The sequence below is a fragment of the Nicotiana tabacum genome, chromosome 17 (assembly GCF_000715075.1).
Source record: "Nicotiana tabacum cultivar K326 chromosome 17, ASM71507v2, whole genome shotgun sequence".
In the NCBI taxonomy this organism is placed as follows: domain Eukaryota; kingdom Viridiplantae; phylum Streptophyta; class Magnoliopsida; order Solanales; family Solanaceae; genus Nicotiana; species Nicotiana tabacum.
In genome coordinates this window covers 34,206,802-34,229,338 of record NC_134096.1, presented here as the reverse complement: position 1 = coordinate 34,229,338, position 22,537 = coordinate 34,206,802, and the positions used below count along the sequence as shown (strand labels likewise).

The 22,537-nt window shown below is 35.6% G+C and overlaps 1 protein-coding gene across 3 annotated transcripts; it reads left to right on the top strand.

Moving 5' to 3' along the window:
- Positions 1-2,213: 2,213 nt before the first annotated feature.
- On the top strand, positions 2,214-12,423 carry LOC107813802 (putative 3-hydroxyisobutyrate dehydrogenase, mitochondrial). Of its 3 annotated transcripts, none has more exons than XM_075234185.1 (11): positions 2,214-2,452; positions 3,028-3,116; positions 3,565-3,679; positions 3,838-3,988; positions 4,894-4,976; positions 6,498-6,593; positions 7,113-7,255; positions 8,822-8,906; positions 9,438-9,517; positions 10,846-10,947; positions 11,024-12,423. In XM_075234185.1, exons 1-10 carry the CDS (start codon positions 2,324-2,326, stop codon positions 10,931-10,933), a joined length of 1,059 nt encoding a protein of 352 aa, XP_075090286.1. In that variant the 5' UTR covers positions 2,214-2,323; the 3' UTR covers positions 10,934-10,947; positions 11,024-12,423. The 3 variants fall into 3 exon arrangements, with proteins under 3 accessions (XP_075090286.1, XP_075090285.1, XP_075090287.1); XM_075234184.1 differs by having other exon boundaries at positions 2,215-2,452; positions 11,021-12,423; XM_075234186.1 differs by having other exon boundaries at positions 2,313-2,452; positions 2,978-3,116; positions 11,021-12,423.
- The last annotated feature ends 10,114 nt before the right edge of the window (positions 12,424-22,537 follow it).

Genomic DNA, 22,537 nt, shown 5'->3' with positions numbered 1-22,537 from the left:
GATGCCCACTCGAATTTTCAGTAATTCGTCTCATCATTATTGATCCAGGATGGCCCAAACGGCCATGCCAAAACACAAAAGTATTTGAATCAGTAAACTTCTGGTTTACGATAGAGTGTGCTTCAACTGTACTAATCTTTGAATAATATAAGCCAAAAGATAAAGTTGGTAACTTTTCTACAATGCATTTCTGGCCAGAAATATTCTTTGTAATACAAAGATATTCCACGTTCATTTCATCTATTGTCTCAACATGATACCCATTTCGACGGATATCTATAAAACTCAACAAGTTTCTTCGGGACTTGGAGGAGAAATAATACATTGTCTATAATAAGTTTTGTTCCCTTAGACAGAAATACAATAGCTCTTCCGGAGCCTTCAATCAAACTTATATTACCAGAAATTGTAGAAACATTTGCTTTTTCCTTATGCAAATAAGAAAAGTATTTCTGATCTTTGAATATGGCATGAGTTGTTCCACTATCAATTACACAAATATCTTCATGATTGGTCTTTGATCCAAACATAATTTGAGGATTATCCATATTCTTCAAAATGACATAAACAAAATAAATATGATAGTAAACATTATTATCAAAGAATAACTTTATTTATGTACAACAATTATAACCATACTATCTACTACAAACAACAAAAATTAAAATATTTACATTTCTACAGATTCACTACCGATCACATGACTTGTTTCTCCTTCTGGGAGTGCAAAATAATCAGCTAAATCCAAATGCATGAAGTCTAAATTATCTTCAAAAATAAAATTTTCTTCAGCATTTTTCTCTGTCTTCTTCAGGGAGGCTTGATACAGCTCAACCAGGTGCTTTGGCGTATGACATGTACGTGATCAGTGCCCTTTTCCTCCACATCTATAGCATGTATTTTCTGGCTTTACTTCTTGCACCGCTTCATGCTTTTATTCCTTCCCTTTCCACTGCTGGTGGTGAGGAGGATTCTTTGGTGCATTATTATTACCACGATTAGAGTTTCCTCCCTGACCACGGTCATGACCACGACTGGGGCCACGTCGTCTTCCACGTTTAGCTTGGTGGAAGTTCGTCTCATTCACTTCAGGGAATGGACAAGCACCAGTAGGTCGGCTTTCATGGTTTTTCATTAATAGCCCATTATGTTGCTCGGCTACAAGAAGATGTGAGATAAGTTCAGAATACTTTTTGAATCCCATCTCTCGATATTGCTGCTGCAGGAGCATATTCGAGGCATGAAAAGTGGTGAAAGTTTTCTCCAACATATCATGATCAGTAATATTATCACCACATAGTTTCAATTGGGAAAAAATTCTGAACATAGCAGAATTATACTCACTGATAGATTTAAAATCTTGTAGCCTTAGATGAGTCCAATCATAACATGCCTGTGGAAGAACGACCATCTTCAGGTGGTCATATCTATCTTTCAAATTACTCCACAGTATGACTGGATCTTTAACAGTAAGATATTCCATTTTCAGGCCCTCATCAAGGTGATGGCGTAGGAATATCATTGCTTTGGCACGGTCTTGGTTTGATGTCTGATTTTTATCTTTGATAGTGTCTGCCAGACTCATCGCATCAAGATGAATTTCGGTATCAAGCACCCAAGACATGTAGCTTTTGCCCGATATATCCAGGGCTACAAACTCAAGTTTAGAAAGATTTGACATTATTTAGAAAAAGAAAGTTCGTACCTCTGATACTTTCAAAGTATTTTCTTGAGATGGCAGAGTCTCGTGCTGATAACGTGTTATAAAATAAAGACTGTAAAGTAAAGACAAGTATAGAGAGAAACTGATATATTATTCAACTTCAAATTCATGTATATAATGAACTGATGACTCCTCTATTTATAGAAGAAAGGAAGCAGCTGCGAGGCTTTTCAGGAAGCAGCTGCAAGGCTTTTCTTTAGCTGCTTGTAAGCTGTCTGCATGAGCTGCTTGCAACCTGCCTGTTTAATAAGAAGCTGCTGCAAATCATTTCATTGAGCTGCTTGCAACCTGCCTGCATCAGCTGCTTGTAGATAAACTTCAACAGAGTACTAAATGGATAATCTTCTTCAGCAAGATTATCTATAGCGGAGTAATAAATGGACATCCACAATATAATTATTTTCATAACAATAGTTTACTATTTCTTTTTATAGATGTATATATAAGTTTAATTCTCCTAGTATATAATACAACATTGGATTGGGATTCCAGGTCGGACAAAATCAGCAGAGTACAGAATGTCATTTCAAGAAGTAGAAGACATATTTAGGCAATGGGGCCACCTTATTTCTCATCTCTTTTCTTCAGGAATTTGCAGCTATGGCAACTTTCAGGCTAAGATCACTTTTGGGTCTCCACAAATGGAGGCCCAAGTTATTGGTTTGTTCAGCTTCACACTTTTCTCCATTTCGCAGCTACTCTTCACTGAATGACACATCTCTTTTTGGAGTAAGTTTTTTTTTCCCGAGTTACTATTTTGCTATATTTTCCACTTTTTAGCTCCAAGAAATTACACTTGACCTCCCTTTGACAATAGTTGAACTGGGTAGTTTCTGTTTTACTTAAATTAGTTGATGTGGAACTAGAAATGACTTTTTGAACTATATTAGTTTAATAGGATCGTTTGAAGATTTTGGACTATGGTTCTTTTCTGTAAAATTGGTTAGTGATTTTCAATTTTCTTTATCTCTTAACCTTAACTGAAAGTAATCACTGTGTTTTTTTTTCTTTTTAAAACCCCTCCCAATTTAGAAGGATGTATAGTGTTTCCACACTTCCCTCCGGCCTGACTCGAACCCAGGACCTAATGGTAGTGGGTGTTGGTACTTTTACCAACTGAGCAAGCCTCACTCGTCAAGTGATCACTGTGTTTTTGAATATGTTCCTAGTATGAACTAGTTATCTTATCCCAGATATGTAACTGTAAATTTCCTTGTATTTTATGAATTTTACTTGCGATATTTTCCTATGCAGCTCTGTTTCAGGTTTGCTAATAATATTATTATTATCTGGATCTTCTACAGAGAATTGGATTTATAGGACTTGGAAACATGGGATCAAGAATGGCCGATAACTTGATTAAGGCTGGATACAATCTTGCAGTTCATGACATGTAATTCTTTCAACTTCAATCACTTTTTTTCCCCCATCACAATTGACCTTTAATGGCTGCTTACTCTGTATGATTCTAGTTGAGTTTTCTTTTTTCTATTACTAAACGGGGATTGAGAAAGGGAAGGGGAAGGGGAACGGTTAGAATTGAACCCACGGTTAATTTGAGAAGACCTCTTATAAGTACCACTAGATTATAAGCCTTGGTAATGTCACAATTCAATGTACTTCAATACTTAATTGGATCTAAAGTAATATCGTTCAGAGTAAGCAATCTCTACACAGTAGGACACTCTTATATATTGGATTTTTGTGAAGCACAAAGTAGAAAAGGGTGGTTGAAAATAGGAATACCTCTATATGTTGATGATTCAAAATGATTGGTTAGATCCAAATCAATCTGTATGAAGTTTGCTTTGAGCTTGAGTTCCTCAATTGGTGTTTGTCAGCAATCATAATGTTATGAAGATGTTTTCGGACAAAGGCGCTCTCACGGAAGACTCGCCTTTGAAAGTTGCAGAGACAAGTGATGTCGTTATTACAATGTTACCATCATCAAACCATGTGAGATTTGGATACCATTTTATATAGCTCTTATTATTTCAAGCACTTATATTTCTAAGGCTGATTGATCGTCCTGAATGCCTCATCATTGTTGTTGATGATGAGTTGGACATGTTAGAGTATTTGTCATAAGAATTAATATTTCATTATTCATACAGGTTCTGGATGTTTATACTGGTCAAAATGGCTTGCTTAGTGGTGGTAATCCACTCAGACCATGGCTATTTATTGATTCTTCTACGATTGATCCTCAAACATCAAGAAAGGTCTCTGCAGATGTGTGTAATTGTTCTTTGATACACAAGAGAGGTACATTAAGTAACAACATGAAATTAACTTCACGATTTATGCCTAGTGTTGATAGAGCATTTGATATTTTTTTACTACCAAATGTTTGGTCATAACATACTAATTTATTGTATGTTAAAGACATATCAGTAACTGCTTGCATCTGCCACCCACAATACATCCAGGGAGACAATAAAACAAGCAAACATACGCTTTTCTCATTTTCGGAACATCCCTTTCTCATGCAATATCTGTGACAATGTCTTCTCTTACTAACTTATTCAACCAATGGCCCAAAAGCATGTTGTTCAAAAATAGTTTTATACGAAAATGGGGGAGCATATGTGCATGTGACCCTGTGGTTTTATTTGGATGGTATGTCTGGTAATGTTCCCATGGTAGTTTCTCCCTCTTCGTCATATCATCGTGGTTGTCTGTCCGCGTTGTGTGCAATAATATTCCAGTAACTCGGTTCTATTTGATGAAATACAAAGTCAAACACATGCATTATATTGAGTGAAACTTAATGCATAGTTGGTGCTGATTTTAGTGCCAATATGTTTGAGCCTAGTTTATCTTATTTGTGGATTAAGTTTCTTCAGCATGAGCAGTTTCTTCTATGACGAGAGTTTCATGTAATCTTATGAATATAGAGTCTGTTGATCAAGTTGTTAACTTGTCCATCAAAAGATTGGAGTTCTCATAATGACATGCATTTTCAGCTTGCTTGCAATATAAGATCGATACGATCTGACCTGAGGAAGATTTTCAGAGGATCGTAGCCTGTGTTAACCTGTTACCGTTTTGGCATAAAAACAAAGCTTACTTGCATCATGTGGAATGACTATTGTTTTTTCCTATCTTGGGTAAAGATTATATTCAAATGACGTTTCAGTTTTTTAGCAAATTCACCATTGTCTTTGCAGATGGCTGGAAGACTCCTGCTATGTTGGATGCTCCAGTATCTGGCGGTGTTCTTGCAGCAGAGAGTGGGGCTCTTACTTTCATGGTATTTGTACAATCTAAGCGGTTCTTAAGTGACTGGTTTCGTGGTAATTTCACACCCACACACGTCTTAGGTGACTGATTATAAGACATTCAATCATAATTGACAAAGTTTTACTGTTTCTCTGTTAAGTCTCAATGCCTTCAACAGATTTAGAAGCTCATAAGCAGCGGTCTCTTAAGATTCATGGACTAGTAGTAGTAGTAGTTGTTGTTGTTGGTTATGCCCTTGTGGAAAGGAGTAAACACTTAATGTACCTTAGTTCTTTTCTAAACTATCATTCAAATAATTATCCCACCTCCAATACATTACTGCAAGAAGAATTAATTCATTTCACATTTCAACAACAACATACCCAGTATTATCCCACACCGTGGGGTTTGGGGAGGGTAGTGTGTACGCAGACCTTACCCCTACCTTGTGAGGATAGAGAGGCTGTTTCCAATAGACCCTCGGCTCAGGAAAAAGGGCAGTCCGGTGCACTAAGCTCCCGCTATGCGCGGGGTCCGGGGAAGGGCCGGACCACAAGGGTCTATTGTACGCAACCTTACCCTGCATTTCTGCAAGAGGTTGTTTCCACGGCTTGAACCCGTGACCTCCTGGTCACATGGCAGCAACTTTACCAGTTACGCCAAGGCTCCCCTTCATTTCACATTTCATAACATACAATTGAGAGTATATGCACCTTTTGCCTTTCTGTTGACCCAGTTATATGTAGTTTGGACATTGAATTATTCAGAGATGTTAGATGTGGAAAATCCAAATCATAGCACACATTATATGTGGTTACCTAAGTTGCTCCGACATGGCAGTTTAGCTGCCGCACCCGTGTCGACATGACACTAGTATGGGTGTGGGTATGGGATCCGTACCGGATCTGGTCAAACAATTTTGGATATTTTGACCACGACGGATGGAAAAATTCGAGACGAGATACAATTTGATTCCCGAAATCAGAACCAAAACTAGGGTAAATTTGAAGAAAATAGCATGCCTTATCTAGGAAATCAATCATTTACTTATCTACACAACTTGAGAATAAAAAAGAAATTCACATTTTATAGGCTATACTAAGTATTCCATAAAATTTCTCACAATTTAGAGATATTTTTTTATTTTTATTTTTGTAAATTATTTTTAGCCGGATCCCCGCAACCGTATCCGTACTAGGATCCGTATCCCCAAATCTTAGAATTTACATCTCGAAGGATCCGACTTCTAGATCCGCACCCGTGTCGGACACCCGCACCCGTGTCCGAGAAACTTAGGTGGTTACATATGGCATTCCAATGAAAAGCTGGATTAATGAAATGCAGGATTTCTTTTTTGTTTTGGTTGGAGGTATTGGGAAAGGGGGGCCTTGTTTATCCTTATCAGAATCTGACTGGATGATGCATGTGTTTATGGATATCATTTATGAGGAGATTACAATGTTATTCCAGACAGAAAAATCTCTGTTTGACTTTCTGGCTTCTAAAGTGAGATTCCCATTGCTTTGAGCTGATAAGCTACATATGCATGTAGGTTGGTGGTACAGAGGAGGCTTACACGGCTGCCAAACCCTTGTTTCTCTCAATGGGCAAAAACTCTATTTACTGTGGTGGATCGGGGAATGGTGCAGTATGTCCTGAACCTTTACAAACTTTTGCACTTTGAATTCTACATGTCTGCTGAGTGCTGATATACTTTGAAAGCCAATTCCTTTTTTTGGTCCTTATGTTATATGTTGTTTTCCCAGCTTTGACTTGATTAAACACTGAGGTAAGTGGAACTGATAAAACTATACGATGTGAATCATTAAAACAGTTTAATATGTCCAGCTTTTCTGCATCAGATTAGGTAGCAGGGAGTTACTTTCTATGACTTACACTCAGTAGCATATGGACGATTTTGCGCAAACAGTGTCATCATATTGTCACAATTAAGCTTCTAAGTGGTTTGGGCTTGGGACTGTGGTGATTTTAAGACTTTACTTCCTGTCCCAAATTAACATTAACTTTGTATTGTTTTCAAGCAGTGTCTTGTTCATGTGGGTGTATATCCATTTAAAGTAGCAAGATAATATTCCTCGAATCCATTTCTGCATAGAAAAACCATGTACAAAAAGCTAGCGTTGCATTAACTCTTTTTCTTTCTCAGACTGCAAAGATCTGCAACAATTTGGCGATGGCTATTAGTATGCTTGGGGTGTCAGAAGCCTTTGCTCTTGGTCAGTCTTTGGGAATTGCAGCTAGCACTCTAACAAAAATATTTAATTCTTCAAGTGCTCGCTGTTGGAGTAGGTACTCACTGCAACCTGGTACTAAGTGAACTATTATAATCCATAATAAGACAACGTCCTACAGAAAAGGCCTATTTGCATGAAAATAATCTGCTTTAGTAAATATTTGTCCTCCGCACAATGTTCCAATAATGTTTATTAGGACATTCATTAAATTATCTGCAGCAAAATGCACATTCACTTAGTAATAAAGTCTGCTTTAGTAAATATTTGTCCTTTATGTTTACTAAGTGAATGTGCATTTTGCCGCAGTAACATAATACTATGCATCTCGCAAAAAGTGACTTGTGCCTATGCTCATTTTAGTTTGAAAAACCAAATGCTGAAGAATAAGAAAGTTTCTCAAAAGATTTCAGCACTTGACCAGTAAAACGTATCTGTCCAATGACAAAGTGACTTGCTTCAAATGCAAAAACTTTTAGCATGCTTCCTACCCACCAATCCCAAGAGAACAAATTTAACAAGAGCCTTTTCTACTTCCATTGTTGATCGCAATTTTTGACTTTACTTCTATCCAAAATATATTAAGCTAGCAGAAAGACTGCTTATGTTTAGATGAACAGACTATACATAGCCAATCTTTAAATATCTCCATGTATAAAGCTTAACAGAAATTGGGCACGAGGAATGTATTTTAAGGGATTAGGATTACACTCTTGCCTTTTATCACTGAGATTAGATCATAGAAGTTCAACAGCATCAGTGAAACGTACCTCAATTCACTACTGATGAGATCTTGGCCTTTTATCATTGAGATGATGGTCATGAGCCCAAAAAGTTTAGCCTTACAACATATCTATAGGTTAAAAAAGGATTTAATGTTAAACTTACCTATGCAATAAGGTGATTGATTGCTTCCCGATCACTGCCTCATGGCTAAAGATCCAATTTGTAGACACAGATCTTACTCTATCACTTGCAGGAATCTAACTTATTTAATGCAGCCTATTAGGTAAGTCCAGCGACTTCATAGGCCATCCTATTCATGGAAAAAACTTACTCACACCCGGTGTTCACACCAACTGATGAATATGACACGTCTTTTACATATATTTTATCACGTAACCATAGTTAATTAATATGTATTCTCACCTCAATTTATCACTTAACCATATTTAACAATGAATAAACTAATATTATTTGGTGTACACACCGGGTGCGGGTTAGTATTTTCCTCCTATTCAGCCAATATGATCAAGTACACCCCTTTCTCCTCTGCTTTTCTTTTGAAGAGAAAAGGCTAGGAGCCTCTTTCTTCACTCTCAATCTATCTTTTAGTGAAAGAACCTGCATTTGTGAAACTATATTTCAGCTTTTTGCCTTGCACGCTCAAGAACTTTACCTTATCCTATTTCAAGGTTCACGATGAACTAAGTTAATTTTTAATCATGCCAAAAAGTAAAACTTTGCATACAAAAAAAAGGTATGTAGTTAAATGATACTCCATGAAAGCAAAGTATGCAAGTTAAACCTTGTCCGTAGTATCTAAATCTGTCCCCTGATAACATACACAAAATCAAAGCGTAGCTTATTACTAACTTTATGCTTGTATGAATCCAAATGACAGTGACACATACAATCCAGTGCCTGGGGTGATGGATGGGGTGCCCTCTTCCAGGAATTATATTGGAGGTTTTGCATCCAAGTTGATGGTATGTGTTCAATCCTGTCTTGATGTAGTACAACCATGTTATATACCTGCTAAGACATTGGAGAGCATGAAGGTTCAGTTCTACATTTATAAATGAGTGTTGAGGTTCACTTATTAGCGCACCACATTAATATGCATTTCTTTTAAGTGTTCTCTGATGGGTTTTACTTCTGTCTGATTGCTGGAGATACTTTTGCTCAGTCACTGTCTTATTTTGAGTATGCAAATGTTTTGCTATTCTTTTTATGTCTGTGTTTTATGCATCTGAACGCCTGTGTTCACTAAAGAGAGAGATCTGAGTTCATTAGGTGTACAGGGTAACATCAGTTAAACATTGATCCGTTTCACTTTGTTATGAGATTTTTTTTTTTTTTTTTTTTTTTTTTGTTTCGACTCATTTTCATCTGCTCTTTTTTGCTGCATAATCACTTGAAATCACAAGTCTTTAGGAAGTCAATATTAGCGTAGTTTGTATTATAGTAATTGGGGTTTACATTATCAGTTATGGATGTTGACGTCCTCTTCTATTCAGGCTAAAGATCTGAACCTTGCTGCAGCATCAGCAAAAGAAATTAGACTCAAGTGTCCTTTGACATCACAAGCAGAAAAGATGTAAGTCCTTCCTACTTCGGTAATGAGTCCATAAGATGGTTCATGTGGTGCAGACTGGACAAATTGTATGCCTGTGAAGTTAGAAAATAGAAGCTATGCTGTGACTTTAGTTATAGGATCTACATGCCGTACTAATATACAAATGAAAAAAGATCTACTAGCCATACCTTATTATCTGTCCATTCAATGCATTAATCTGGGGTTTAGGCATTTAGCCTTCTGTCAACGTTCTCAGTGGCATCTCTTTTCATGTACATGAATCTGGAGGTTAATATTCAATTACAATAGCAGCACTCAATGCTAGTTTACTAGGCATTGGCAGCGTCTTCTTGAACTATTTGCTGTTTTGAACTCATTAAATAATGCACGTTTAAATGAAATTACACGAATTAACAGTTCTAACAGAATAGACCTTATATTTTCTTAATTAAAATACTGTGTATCTTGATATTACATGTCAGAGAGACTTCATAATCTTGTGCAGATCCGAGCAAATACTGAATGCTGAAACAATTCTATAAAAAGTTCTATGTTTTAGCTGTTATTATTTGCTTTTGATGTGCTGCATTCTTTGTAGTTGACAATTGTTTTCTGCAATGAGATCTGGTCAATAAACCTTGTCGCTATGTTGCTTTTCTCCAGTTAGACATCTTGGCTGTGGACTCGAGCGATGTGATTATTCAATTTTAGTCCTTGATCATGGCCTCATTTCCTTTTTTTTGGATCTTTTAATATGGTATATAGTTTCTTGGCCTTGAAGTTCTGAATACTTCACCACTATCTTCAATTGTTCTCGAGTATCAAAAGAATTTTGCTTGCATGGAGAAGCAAGGACTAAAATAAATTAAGGCACGTTACAACTTGGTCCACCATAGGCCATGTAGATGCCATATGACAAATATTCATTAGGATACAAAATGAAGCGAGCTGGTTAATAACATAGAGTTGTAGCTGAGAAAGGATCAGGGAGAAGGTTTGCTAACATTTAAATGGGTGGAGGATTAAAATTGTAAAGAGGCCATCTCGAGGAACTAAAATCACAATGCTCTCTCGAAACTAGGGGCAGAACTAGCTCTTCGGTTATGGATTCGGCCGAACCCAATAGCTTTGGTTCAAACCCTCTATTTATCTTAAGGAATTTGTTGAATGTGTACAGATTATTAATTTAGCATCCGGTAACTTAAAAGGACTAAAATCCCAAACCCATAAGTTTCAAACTCTGGCTCCGCCTCTGCTAGAAACAACATGTTATTATAACATGTCTTCTTGTCATTAACATGTCTGTTGGACTAAATGTTTTCTAAGTATCGGAATCCATTTCTGTGCAGCTTCACAGAGCTCTGCAATAATGGTCATGAGGCAAAGGACTTCTCCGGTGTATTCCGCTACTACTACTCTGGAAAAGATGAGCAGTAATACCCTAAGCTAAGGTAGATATTGTTTCTGCGGAAAGATACAAGTCTGTATAGTGGTGCTCTAAATCCTTTACTTTTTGCATTTCAGCAGTTCACATTGTTGGAATCCTGCATAATGATGAACACTGAAGTAAATGGACTGATTTTTGTTTTTCTCCAGAGTTTCTGGTTCTATCTGACAGTGTAGGATTTTGTGCTCTTCTATGAAGATCCCTCTTAAGGGTGTTCAGGGTGTTCTGCCACTTATAGTGGATAAGTGTCAGGCTTTATTGAGGGGATATCACTAATGTTCTCATATATCATGCCTTATTAAGGCACTATAACAGGAGACATCACCTAGATGCATAATGAAGATACAATTGAGAAAAGCTTATGACATGGTAAGTTGGGACTTCATTGAGGAAGCACTAAACGGTTTTGGTGAAAGATGTAGGCAGAAAATATAGAGACTGCCAATGGGAAAGCTCTGAAGAGAGGATAAAAATAGCGTTGGTCTCATGGGATAAGGTCTGTGTTCCTAAACATCGAAAGTTGCAGGACATGGAACACAGCTTCAGTGGGGAAACTGTTGTGGCAATTGGCTGGAAAGAAAGATGCCCTTTAGGTGAAATGGGTCAATGAGGTCTATATGAAAGACACTCAAGACATTTAGGATCATACACCACCACATGATTGCATCCGGTATTAGAAGAAATTGAAATCCTTGAAGGAACTGATGATTAATCGGTACCATAATGGAAAATACACTCTTATTTTAAAAGATAATTATTCAGTGACTGGAGTTATTTAGCTATGTTGAGAGGTCGTACTAGATTAAAGGAGGTTGACCTGGTGTGGAGCGCAGTAATGTTTCCAAAACAGAGAATGATAGTATGGTTAGCATATCAAGAGATCAAGAGAATGATAGTATGGGCATTATATAATGAACTTCTTATAAAAAAAAATGTCCCAAGTACTACATGTGGAGATAAAACTTTCAATTATATTGTCAGCATTCCTGCAGATGCATCTTTAAAAATAAAATTATTTAACTCATGCATACTTTTAACGCATGGGCTCCAATTTTCAACTCATGCCTACTTTTAACCATGGCAAGTATTATGTGAAGAAGTCAGATCAAGTTTATTTTACCAGAAAATTCAGGCCAAGGGGAGAATTGTAAGGGTTTTGCCTTGAATTTTTAGCCTATTAGGACTTTCTTTCTTGAATGAAGAGAAAAAGACTCCTAAAACGAATAAATCTCCTTCATAACTTATCATTTATTTGGAGGAAAAGTTTTGGACATCTATAAATTGAGAATCTCCGCTTCTCACAATAACAACAACAAATATCCACAATGTAGTCATTAAAGAGTTTTGTTTAGGAAAGGAGGGGGGAGAAGATTTTTTTCTCAATAGTTTTTTTTTCTTTTATACCAGGTTTATTATGTAGGTTAATTGACCAAACCATATTAAAGTTTTACACATTTTTAGTATAATCTCTTTGTTTTCTGATTTGTCGTCAACCAAGCTTCTCATTGTTAGCTTCCGCATGCACTATATTATTTCGATCTCAACAAAAATCTCATGATCCAGTTCTATAGAATTTGTGTTCCTTCATTAATATGTTCTACGGGTGGCAAAAGTGGCCCAAACCCATTTGACCCGCCCAAGTTTTAATGGGTTGGGCATGAGCTACTTTAATGATGGGCTAAGTTTGGCCACAACCCAACTAAACTCATTTATTTTCACTAGCTCAAATCAGCCCATGATTTCAGCCCAAATTGACGCATGAATACCAATTGCCCTTTAAAGCTTATAAGGGTGTGTTTGGTATGAAGGAAAATTTTCTTAGAAAATGAGTAATTTTTTCACTTATTTTCTCATGTTTGATTGGTGAATGGAAAACTTTTTTCGAAAAATATTTAGGTTAGAAAGTCGAAAATACTTTTTAGGAAAATAATTTTCTATGTCACTCTCCTCAACCCCCCTCCACCCAAATTCCCATGGGTCTTGTGCCCCTCCACCCCAAATATCCAATATTTTTACGGCTTTATTTTTTCAAATATTTAATTATTATTTTAATAAAAATTCACACAAAATCAAAGGAACTAATGCGCTGCTTTACTTTTTCGCACAAGAGTAACGTTTAAATTTGAGTTTCATAACTGAAAAGAAATACTCTTTTTCTTTTTGAAACAAAACAAAAGTATATTTTCTACAACATGAAAAGAAAGTACTCATTTATTGAAATAAAATAAAATACTTTTTCTACAACGTGAAAAGAAAGTATTTTTTTGTTGAAATAAAAAAAAAAAAATCTATAACATGAACGAAAGTACGTTTTCTACGTCATAAAAAAATCATTTTGTTGAAATGAAAAAAAAAATACTTTATTTACGACATGAAAAAAAGTACTCTAAATAATATTTCTATCTAGCTCAGTAACAACTACTCTCTACCTTTATAATATTCTTTCTGAAATTAGCATTAAGGCTTGCAGAATTAGCTGAAACTTAAAAAACTGATAGGTTATGCATATGCATGATATCTATCGGATCCACATAAATGTCGATATTGGTGATATATTTACATGTGGGGTACAACTTTATCTCTATGTTCAACAAAACAAACTACAAGTACTTCTCCAAATCATGCAACTCTAAAGCCTGACACTTATCCACTATAAGTGGCAGAACACCCTCAAGTCTTTGATAGATAACTTCGGAAATATATTTGTAAATCACATTACAATAAGATATAGAGGCCTAAACTGGCTAGCATCATGTGGGACTGAAACTTTAAGTATCAGAGTGATTACTGTTGAGTTAAGCTATTTGAGGAGTTTGCCATTATAAAAAAACTCCAGAATTGCCTCTGTGACCTCCTCTCCTACTATATTCCATGCATCCTTGAAAAAACTACTGCCATAACTATCTGGTCCTGTCAATACTAAACATTGCATCTCTCATCTCTTTGGCAGTGTAGGGTCTTAATAGCTGCAGCTGACCATCTGTTGGACAACACATAACCATTCTTCAGAACACTACTACTAACTGTAACTCTGGCCCTTTCCTTCCTTGCCAAAAGTTTCTGATAATAATAACAAATATATTGGCAATAGCTTCCTGATCTATCTGCAGCACGTCATTCTTATCTTTCAATTGAATGATGTCCTATTGCAGCTTCTTATGCTTGAGTACTAAAAAGATATACCTGGTATTATCATCCCCTAGCTCGATCCATGTTGCTTTACTTCTTTGCTTCATGTACACTTCAACTAGATATGATCATCTTCTAAACTTTTGACACTTTATTTTCTCCTCCAGTTACAAAACCAGGTCACTAAGATTCTTGTTGTGCATGTGACATTGCTTGCCATCTTCATCAGCCTCAGTGATTATACTCCTGAAATACTGACCATTAAGACTCCGAAGACTTTTCTTAAACATTTTAAGCTTTCTCACCACCTCTAGCATTCTACGCATGCTGCCATCCAGTCTTCACCCTTTCTAGGAATTGAGGATGGTTAAACCAGACATTACAATATTTAAATATTCTTCTGGCTCTTCTTGGTGCACTGAGAAGAGCTATCGTTACTGGACAATGGTCACTAGTTCCTTCAGGAAGGAAGTTAGTACTAAAAGCAGGCATGTGGTCTAACTAGTCATTATTTACAAACACACAATCTATCTTTGAGTATTTTTTATTCTCACCTTGTTTATCACTCTAGGTATATGTACTTCCCAGCAGGGATAATTCTATCAATCCACAATTCTCCAGACACGCATAATATTCAAATACTTAAGCCATACTCACTGGATTTCCACCAATTATGTCATCTATTTTAACACAAAATTAAAGTTGCTCATGATCAACCATGATTGACTATTATACATTTACTGATTCCAAATAGTTCTATAAAGGTTTTCTCTCTTCTCTAATATTAAAAGCATACGCCATAGTTCGCAAGAAAGTCACTTGTAGTGATGCATAGATCACCTCATAATTGATTGCCTGAGTTGTACCATTTATGGGGGTTACTTGTGTCACAACCCAAAATCACGTGACCGACACCCGACACACTACCCGACCCGAGCGAACCAAACCATATGATGCACCCAAATCATATGCATGAAAATCAATTTAACCGTGGAAGCTCTTTGAAAATCATATATATATATTTTCAAGTTAAATGATGAAATATTTTTCCAATTTAAAATCACATATGACGCCTTTCATGATAATAATGAGATCAAATGTAATAAATATCTTTTTATATGTGTCGTGTACCATCCCGTTACTACAACTCATCACAACTATCTATAGAGCCTCTATACCAAGAATAGAACATAATATTTGGGCCAATGCCCGACCAACATAAAATAAAAAAGTCAACATGATAGCTACCACGAAATAGGAGCGGTGCCTCACTATATATTTTGGGAAGAGAGTCATCCTAGCCATATCTGCATGCCATGTATCCTACCCCTCATCTTGAAACATGTAAAGTAAGCGTAACCCTGAAGAGGGCCCCCTGAGGGCTAGGTACACCACTATAGTAGTCAATAAGTGTCATAGACTCTCTCTAACTCAAGCTCTTGGGACAAGATTTAAAAGAAATTATGCAACCAATATTTGATATAAAGTGATAAACAATTATATAAATCATGCTCTTTATCATTTCAAATGAAAAGACAAGTGAAGTATAAACCATGATATAAATTCTTAGAATATTTACATAAATCCATAATTTTTAATAAAAAACATACAAAACCATTTCAATTTCATTAAGTCATCGAAATCACTTTTGGCTCCTTAGGCCTAAACATAAGAAAGTCTTCTTTATCTTTCACCGGGAGTACTATACCGATACAGACATAATAAAAAATTACTAGGTAATTAACCTAGCAATAAGTATTTGACCCTACTTGTCTGGGCGGCTTCCCATAGTGCCGTACGAGTCGACTTAATCTTATTACTTTAAGTAATGATCATTTTTCCTCTCAATGGGGGACTTTATATCCCACAATCCTAGGCTTAGCCTTGGAATGCGTCCCTACACCGGCACACATAGTTTCATGGTAAAAAAGTTAATATTCGAACAAATCTCGATCTTCTCCACTAGTAACTCTCAAAACATTTGAATATCAAAAATAGATTCATAGCCTCAAAGGATCTATTTTATCAAATCATTATTTTCATACCCAATCCAAACCATTTGAACGAAATCAAATGAATAACCTTTTTCATGTTAATGTCTTTAGCAATTTAACATTAATCTTTTAAAGATACAACAAGTTCTACTCAATTGTTCAAACTTAAAAACACATACTTTTTCATGAAAACATATCTTTAGCACTCAAATAGTTTATACTCTTATCAACACATAAGTTTTAATAAAACTTATAACGTTTTCCATGAGTGTCATATTGCAAACAAGTTTTGAAAATAAGATTTTTATATAAAAACACACGACACTTCAAAATCAACAAAGTTAAAACATAAGGTGACATCCTTCCCGCTTTTTCCCACAAGTACGGATGCACATTTATAAATAATACCATGTATTAACTCAAAACATGCTTTTAGAGAGAATCCCTCAAGAAGAGTAAGTCATAATCAACTTATCTCAACCTTCAAACTCCAAATAATACTACACCGCTCCAATTGATTAAAATGCTCAAATATCACCAACAATTCAATATCTACCATTAGATATCCCAACTATATCAAAACAAACACGAAAATATTTATAAATATCTATTTAGGCTTCACAATTCAGCAACAAGTCGTCAACCATTCCAAATTATCCAACAACTCCACCAACTAGGCTATTCAATTCTATTCTTATTATTAAATACTCATTTGGAGTCATTAGTGATACTATATTATTTACTCAACATCACGAAGTCACTATTCATTACTTTCTCCAACAAAACTCTAGGTTCAAGAACATCCAATTCGTGAACTAGTGTTACTTCTTAGCCAAATGGTGATTCCCCTCAAATTTGTCCACTAATTAGGTTATCAAGTCTATTGGCATCATTAAAAACTCAAAACAATTTCATTTATATCAACCCGCTACTATTCACTTTCTTCTTCATTCAAAATATTATTTTCAAGACCAACTCTTAGAGTTTACATAATACTCCATTATAACTTCAAATAAACTTCACAAACATGCTACCCATACTCCAATATATCATATATGTGAATCCCAAGTAAAGAAATTACCTCTTGATTGAAGAATCTCATTTTTCTCTCTTTTTGGTGTTCTTGAAGATTCAACTCATTTTATATGGATTTTGATCCATAATAATATTAGTGTTATATAAAATGATATTATATAATTACTATTATACTAAATAAACTTACCTTGAAGTGTATTCATAGTGTGAGAGTTCCTCCTTCTCTCTAGAACCCAAACTCTTCTCCAAAATTCCATCTCTTTCTCTCTCCCCAAAATAGCTACTTTTATAATTTTGATAGCATGCGTTACTATGCACACTACATAGCTACACTCCCTTCCTTGTCAGCTCCCCTTCATTTGACTACCTTGCTGAAATCAGCTACGCCCAAGGCAGCGTAGCTACGCACAACTCGCATAGCTACATGGATGTTGTTATACGTTTTAGTAAAAGGATCATAACTTCTTGTAGGAATATCTAAATGACAAACGATTTGAAGCATTGAAAACTAGACTCATTGATCTTTAATTTGATAAGTCGTACACCATATAAATTATCATATATTGGGAGTTGTGCTCGTTTGAAGTTAGGCCTTGTGCAACTCATTTGAAACTTTAGTCCATCATATAGTTTTCAACTTGACTTAGTCTTAGGGCTCTTATTAGACCATAAGCCATTATTAATACACTTTGTACACACATTACCATTATCAATTTATATTATTTATATCATTAGTCCTCGTTCATGCGCGAATTGACATATTTAGCACACATCGATCTTTTTCATAACCTTTAAACACGTCAAAATTTTTCGGGGTGTTACATTCTCCCCCACTTAAGAACATTCATCGTCGAATGTTTTATAAGTCGTTCTTATGCATAGGGTTATCCTCCATTCATATAAACCATAATTCCTAATCATTTTCGACTTCATATGGATATTAAACCTATTTCCCAATATCTCAGCTTCCTTAAGGCCTTGAAATTTGGCTAACTCTCCAATTTGTTAAAATTTCCGTATGAGTCTCTCTTGTAATTGGAACTATTCAAAAATTATAACCTATCCAGAACAAGCCCCTCACACGAGCACCAACAATAATATGGCTCAACAACCAACAATGTACCACATAAAATCACATCTAATCCCCACACAACCGTACATATACCATAAGTACATCAAATGTAAACTCTTGAAACTTTTTAACTGGTAACATACCCGTATATTTTTCAATATCAACATTAGTTGGTAGACATAGCTCATATTACTACTATACATACCTACAGTTTCTTCATCATATATGCGTCAAGTCATACTTGAAAAGTATCTTCAACTAAACTAAAATCTCTCTATGGCTGGAACTTTCAGAAATTTATTTTCTGAATAATAAAGAATGATTGATTTTTATGTTGCCCGAATTCTCAGCTTCCTCGAAGTTATGGCTCATTCTTGTAGAAAGCGAAGCTACCTTGCCAATATGGTACTTCTAAATTGCCATATTCTGATTCGTAGTCTCGAAATTTTCTCATAAACAATACTTTCAAATTAATTTGTTTACAAATCATGTTTTCCGCCATAACTTATTCACTTGGAAATTTTAATGTTCTTTAATTTTCAAAATTTCCGGAATGTTCTTCTATTCCTTCCGAAGACTAAAAAGATATTTGCTTACTTAAATACATCCATCACATGGTATTTCATACCTCCACTTACCCTTGTAACTTTAGATCCCAACTTGTTAGTCACCTTCAATAACAAGTTTTCTCTATGAAAAATATTCACCCCACTTCCTTCCATTTTATGGAACTAATTTGCCACTCATTCTCGAACATCAGTTTATACATTTCCCTTTTTCTTAATCTTAACCAACTCATTAATACCATCGAGTTCTTTTGATATTTTTCTATCAAAAATCCAGATTACATTTACGTATGTGCCTACCATAGCAATTCTACCATAATCCGTAGTTTTTTCACACTCCAGTTCCACGCTATCATGATGATACCTTTTTTGTATTAGTACTCTTTCTTGACCCCGCGACTCTTACTAGAGCACTTTGTGTTGGTTTGCAAGAGTACTTCTTATTCATGAATATGCATAGCATAGTTTATTTTCTGCCTCATTTCATTCCAAGTGTGCACATGTTTTATCCTCATTTATAACCCTCATTGTTCTACTAAGCCAATGTATAACCAAAATACTTTCTCATTTTCTGCAAAATGTTGAATTTAATTCAAGTGACACATCTTCCTAAGTTGTAGGAATCTATTTGAGTAGCCCATTAAATCTTTGACTATTAGATAGTACCTTTAATAACCCGATGTTGAACGTTGTAACTCTTACGCGTGATAAGCATGTGATTTTTATAGTAGGACTTTATAGTGATTTAACTCATTTCATCATGAATATGACCGAAAGTTTCCTTTCTTCTTGCTTTTGTGAATAAAATTTATCTTTTTTCCAATCATCACCTTTAAGGTTGCTTTTACCTTCTCTGACGCTCTCCCACTTAGGCGTAAAATCTAATTCTTAAGCTCAAACCTAACACTCAAAGACTTTATTAAATTCTTACCTCATAGGTGAAATTCTATTTGATCATATATATGCTCACATGCTACTAATGCTACTACAAGTTCTTTATTCCCCAACTCGAAATCGCATTTCACCATTTCTTTTCCAACAAGCCTCAACTTTATTTCGTCATTACACTCGTATTGCTTATTATTTTGAAAATAAGATAGAATGGTTATTCTCGTTAAAGCTTTCCTTGTTCTTTCCCATACTAAAGTATCATGACACTTCTAACCGCAACTCATGTTGCTAAGTATCATCATTTCCTACCCTTACAATAATAATATGATTAGCATATCACCTTTCAAGTTCGTTTTATCTTCACAATTCTTTTTCTAACATTATACCCTTCAATCCATACTGAAATACCTTTCTAGCAAGTACGACTACCTTACACCTCGCAGTCCATGCTTATGTATTTGAAAAAGTACGACTCTTTAGGCTAAACCCGCATAACATTCATATAACTTTCCATACCATATACCATTTTCAGAATGCTACATGTAAGAAGCGTACAATACATCTTCATATCATCATCATAACATAAATATTTTTCTGACTATAGTCAATATCCCATCTTTACATCATCATGCTTCGTGCAATTAATATACGTACTTGTATATTTCCCACTATTCATGGAATCTAGTTCATGGGTACCCGATCATCGTACGTTAATTTCTTTTGTACAATAGTATCTTCAACCTCATCCCCGTGCATAATATATTAGGGATTCCTGATGCATCACTCCATAGCATATGGACACTTGTAACCTCTCAACTCCCACATGTACCATTACCATTTTCAAGTTTTTGAGCCTTAAGTGATCAAACTGCTCTGAGAAAGATCAAAATAAAACTCTTATAGTTTGGAGCCCAGCTCCAATAATATATATAATATTGACAACTTGCCATAAATTGTTACTTTTCCTCATACATCATTTCAAACATTGTGATGACCCGATAGGTCATTTTGAGTATTAGCCCTTATTTTCGTATTTTGAGACCTCTGTTAGCTCCATTTGATGTTTCTTGGTTTTTGTGCATGGTCTGTGTCGCTTTTTGAAAAGCTTTATGTGAAAATTAGAAGAAAATATGATTTTTGGATTTAAAAATAACTTGAGTTGACTACGGTCAATATTTTATGTAAACGACCCCGAATCAGTATTTTGACAATCCTAGTGGGTATGTATCATGATTTGGACTTGGGTGTATGCTCGAAATTAAATTCAGAAGTCCCTAACTTGATTTGACGTAATTTGTTGAAAACTTGTATGTTGAAAGTTTGAAAATTTCCTAAGTCTAACCGTAAGTTGTCTTCATAGCTAACGGGTTCAGATTTTGATGTTGAAACTTGGAATAGGTCCGTATGGCTATTTGAAACTTGTCTGCAAAATTTGGTGCAATTCGAAATTGATTTGACATAATTCAGACGCTTAGAAGTGTTTCTAGTTGTTCTTGAGTTTACTTTGAAATTCCATTCATTTTGATGTTTGATTCATAGAATTAGATATTATTTTGGTGATTTGATTGTGCGAGTGAGTTCATATGATGTTATTACACTTGTGTGTATGTTTGGTTTGGAGTCCGAGGGGTTCAGATGAGTTTCAGACGCGTTTCGGAAGAGTTTTGGATGACTTGAATTGCTGGTGCATTAAACACTTCTGGTGTCTGATGCAGATCTCGCATTTGTGAGGTTTGGCTCGCAATTGCAGACCTCGCAAATGCAAGCCTCGCTTTTACGAAGAGTTGTTCGTATTTACGATCATGGGATGGGCTGGGTTAATCTCACATTTGCGAGAATTTGATTCGCATTTGTGAACTGTGGTCGTTCGCTTTTGCGAAGGAAGTGGTCGCATTTGCGATCAAAGGCCACTTGTGTCAGCTTCGCATTTGCGATGTTTCTGGCCGTATTTGCGATGGTGGGGTTTTTTCATTTGCGATCTAAATGTCGCATTTGCGACTTCTGGGCTCTTGTGACAGGGTTCGCATTTGCGACCCTTGTCTCACGTTTGCGATGCTCGCAATTGCTACATCTGCAACTAGGTAAAAGAGGGGGAAATCAAGACTTAGCTCATTTTATACCATTTGTCAACCTTAAACACTCTAGAGGCGATTTTCTGTCACAACCCAAAATTCAGCTAGTCGTGATGACACATAACCCAACCCTCTAGGTAAGCCCAATGATAGACAACAAAACTCAAATAGAATAACATGAATCAGTAAATAAAATAATTGAACTTTCTAATAAAATCCCAAGGATTGGTTGTACAAGTCATGAGCTTCTAAGACTTAGAATTTACAAAGCTGGTACGAAATAAATACATCATCTATTCAAAATATACATAAAGAGATTTATAAATCTAAAACTACCAAGAATAGGAGACAACTATAACCGGAACACAGGTACATCTTCAATGCTAGCTCCCGCCATACATAGCAACATCAGCTCCGAAACCTGCACGGAAGGTGCAAAAGTATAGTATGAGTACAACCGACCCCATGTACTCAATAAGTAACAAACCTAACCTTAAGTTTAAAGTAGTGACGAGCTCGGAAGACGGTCAGAGTCCAACACCAATAGCCGAAAATAACTTGTAACAATATAATGAAAGCAGTACTTGTAATAACTAGAAAGATCTCATGCTCAACTCGTTCATAGTTATAGAAGAATAGACATGATTTTCAGGTATAACAGAAAAACCCAAATCTTTCACCGAAATTACCAAAATGCGAGTATATCAGAAAACTATAATTTTTCCCAAACTTTCAACAACAGATAATATATTTCATTATCAGATAGCATGAAGAAAGTATATTTATATGCCTACATGTCAATGTGCATGTCAAATCATGAATGCCACAATACTTT

What these genes read in the sequence shown, in the direction of transcription:
- LOC107813802 (XM_075234185.1), top strand. Translation starts at nt 2,324, where the DNA reads ATGGCAACTTTCAGGCTAAGATCACTTTTGGGTCTCCACAAATGGAGG. An exon ending in ATGACACATCTCTTTTTGGA is followed by an intron (nt 2,453 to 3,027) that starts GTAAGTTTTTTT and finishes GATCTTCTACAG; the next exon opens with AGAATTGGATTTATAGGACT. An exon ending in GTTTTGCATCCAAGTTGATG is followed by an intron (nt 8,907 to 9,437) that starts GTATGTGTTCAA and finishes TCTTCTATTCAG; the next exon opens with GCTAAAGATCTGAACCTTGC.